This window comes from Acyrthosiphon pisum, chromosome A1 (assembly GCF_005508785.2).
Source record: "Acyrthosiphon pisum isolate AL4f chromosome A1, pea_aphid_22Mar2018_4r6ur, whole genome shotgun sequence".
NCBI lineage: Eukaryota > Metazoa > Arthropoda > Insecta > Hemiptera > Aphididae > Acyrthosiphon > Acyrthosiphon pisum.
In genome coordinates, this window is record NC_042494.1 from 145,483,173 (window position 1) to 145,486,795 (window position 3,623).

Below are 3,623 nucleotides of genomic sequence, written 5' to 3' on the forward strand. Positions count from 1 at the left end.
TCACTTTTTTTCAAATTGTTCAGGAGATACATTAAACTGAATAAATTGGTTTTCAATAGGAAAAATTTAATTGTTAGACGTTAATTTTAAAGAATAGCTATAATTAAAAAGTAAATTGTATTATTTTCAACAATTTAGACCATTTTATACCAACCAATGTCAAACACCTATATCTTTTATTTTTAAAATACCATTAGGTTCCTATGACTGTTAGTTTAAGATGTTTGAGAATTGAGATAAATAAGCCAGGTAGATATGTTTATAAGATACTTACCTAGTTTGCATAAGTCTACATTTTAATTTATTGGATAGGTATCTATTTTTCAATTTAATTTGTGAATGATTTAAATTTATGCGTGACTATGTGGATTTTCCAAAACTAGAAAGTAGAAAATAGAAATACATAAGTACACAAAAATTATTAACTTAAAAACCATTCCTTGACATATTATTATGATTTATGACACGTCCAGGACACTATAATATTATAAAATGATTTATAATATTATACCTATCTCAATGGACTTAAATGTTAATGTAGGTATTTATGTATGTGTACAGTGTACTACATTTTTATAACATTTAACATACCTAGCCACCTAGGTATATTATATAATCACTCTATGTACAAAAACTAAGTATGGTCATATTTATGCCCCCCCCCCCCGCCGAAAAAAAACAAAAATCAGGGTGGGAAATTAGGTAAATTGCATTCACTTTTTCTGTAGCAACGGCTGTAACATTGTGTGGCGCTGTTCAGTTGATTTTTGTAGAAGTCTGTCCAATTCCTTTTTATTGTAGTAAAACACCAATTCCTTTGGTTTGACGCCTCTGAACACATCGACCACACTAGGCTTGAGGTTATAAAAAAACAAAGCCTGTCCCCTGTCTGAGAAATCTTTGGTTAGCATTTCGATGACCTTAGCGGCGGTGAAGTCAGCTCCATACACATGGGAACAGTCTATGACTACCGGCATATCCCGTTTGAGACTGTGTTTTGTAACCAGGTTACGGACGTAATCGGCCGACGGAAATACCAAACACCTGTCTGGGGTCAGCATTAGATACTTGAAACCGGCGCGAGTTTTGTACTCTTGTATGGATATTTTGGGTCTAGCCGCGTGGTACAAAATTGAAGTTAGGTTCAGCCCTATGCCGAACAGGACGCCAATCTCTAAGGGCAAGAACAGGCACGCGAAAAAGGTGAACATTCCCGGGATCAGGTCGCTTTTCTTCGAACGGTAAATTGGTTTGACGACTCTCACTTCCACCATAAACACCACTGCGGTTATGATAACCGCTGCCAGACAGGTTTTGGGTATGTAATAAAAATATGGCGTCAAAAACAACAGAGCAACGATCACCAGAATCGAGGTGTACAATCCACCCAAAGGGGTTCGCACTCCACTGGCGTTGTTTACAGCACTTCTGCTAAACGACCCCGATCCCGGAAAACTTTGCACGAACGAATTTCCGATGTTGCACAGACCAATGGCCAATAGTTCTTGGGTCGCGTCCACGGTCTTACCGTTGGCGAACGCCTTGCAAATAGATATGTTCTCCAGCAGACCAATTAGCGGCAAAACGACCACGTTCGACTTCATCGTGGACATTATGTCGAAGAAACCTACGGTCTCGTTGTTACGCTGCATTGTGAACTGGGGCAGACGAAACTCCGGAAGACCCGCCGGAATCGTTCCAATGATCTTGTACGGCGGCGTGAACGACTCGTCTTGAGCGCTTATGAACATGTAACTCATGACGGTGCAGCTGATGACGATTATGGAATTTCTTATCGATCCAATCAGCCAGAAACTCTTGTTGGTGTATTTCTGGACGCAGCTCTGTTGTCCCGGGTCCGCGGGGCCGATACGCACCTCGGCGATGACCCGCAACACCAACAGAAACACGATGCACCCGACCCCGATGACCGTGTCGCCGTAGCTAATCGTGTCGATGTCCCTGTAAAGGGAACACATCATTTCCCACAGACTGGACCCGGTGCCGTGGACACCGATCAGGTCTTTTATCTGGGATGCGATGATCAGCAAGGCGACAGCGGACGTGAAACCCGATGACACGGGGCCAGACACGAAGTCGATGATTATGCCCAGGCCGCAGACTCCCATGGCCAGCTGTATGACGCCGGTGAGGAAGCACAATAGGGTGGCGTACTCTGGTCCGTAGCCGTGCAGTGTGCTATATGTCATCAGCGACACGATGGCTGTCGGTCCCATGGGCACGTCCTTGCAGCTGCCGACGAACGTGTAGATGAACGTTCCCAGAAACGAACCGTAAAGACCGTACTGCGGCGGCAGACCAGCTAACCCGGCGTACGCCATCGATTGCGGTATGACCGTCAACCCGACAGTCACGCCGGACATGATGTCACCGAGTCCGTCTTGGACCGAGTAACATGGTAACCAGTTCAATATCGGCACCCTACGCCGTACGTTCTTCATAGCCACTGTCCGACACACTTTTTGTTTCACACAAAAACAAATTCCCTGCACGGTTTCCACGGTGCTCGTTTTCCGACCGGAAACGATTTCTTCTACGAGTATGAAGTCGTCGCTGCCTAGTGAACACTTATACGTGTCGTCGTGACTATTCATCGAGGAATTGGTATCTCTGTCCGGCATGGCTGATGGATTTTAACAACAAAATTGGTTCTAAGGAAAAAAAATTAAACACAACACATAATTAAAAATTTATATTTATCATTATTATTTATATTTCTCATTCTCATACCTATAAGTATAATGCGTGATGACGATGTGTCTAAAATGTAGGTACTTACACCCGATACTCAAGTCACTATGCTTAAGCAATATAATATTATCATGATATAATATTATCATGGGCATTCTCACGGTTAGGTTATTGAAATTATTATGAGTTATTTTTATTGTAAGCACCTATTATAGCTACGAGCCAACACTAACTTTAATTTTTTTTTAAATTAAAAATCGTGATGTGTTTAGTAGGTACCTACCTAGTACCTATATATATATTATAGGAGGTATTGGTATTTGATATATGTTGTCGTTGGTAGGTAATGCAAATAAATGCAGTTATATATCATATAGTAATTATTACTTTTGGTTTATATAATTGTATTGACTAAATAAAAACGACAACGGTCTTCGGCCAAATACAAATAATAATTATTAAGATAATAATATTAATAATGATAATATAATATGTTGCAGACATGCAGTCGTATCTATAATATTAATATAAATATATAATCTGCTCATAGGTAGTTAATGCTATGATAAAATAACGCGATAAAATAAAAATATATGTTTTTTATCATGGTTAAAGCTACGTTAGAGAAATATTTTACATATATATTTTGATGATTATAATGTATGATGTAGCATCTATTGAATTTAAAGGTATTCTTGTTGTAAGCAGTCTGTTTTCTAAGAGACGTAAAATCATATTGTAATACATGATAAATATTTTTTGATTATTATTTTTTATAAATAATTATAATATTCATCATATTACACATGTAATTTGTATTAATTTACATTAAAAAAAATAATATAAATAAACTATTATTGTATCTAGAATTAGATAATTAGATATAATAGAGGGCCGGGATTTATACGTTT

General features: G+C 38.7%; 1 protein-coding gene across 1 annotated transcript in view; it reads right to left on the bottom strand.

The window, feature by feature from the left end:
- Positions 1 to 519: 519 nt before the first annotated feature.
- The window catches only part of LOC100167694 (sodium-independent sulfate anion transporter), a 12,700-nt gene continuing 9,596 nt past the window's right edge, over positions 520 to 3,623 (bottom strand). Inside the window, exon 2 of the mRNA XM_016807540.2 lies at positions 520 to 2,672. Within this exon, the coding sequence (XP_016663029.1) occupies positions 714 to 2,642 (1,929 nt within the window). The 5' untranslated portion in view covers positions 2,643 to 2,672 and the 3' untranslated portion in view covers positions 520 to 713. The remainder of the gene's footprint in view (positions 2,673 to 3,623) is intronic.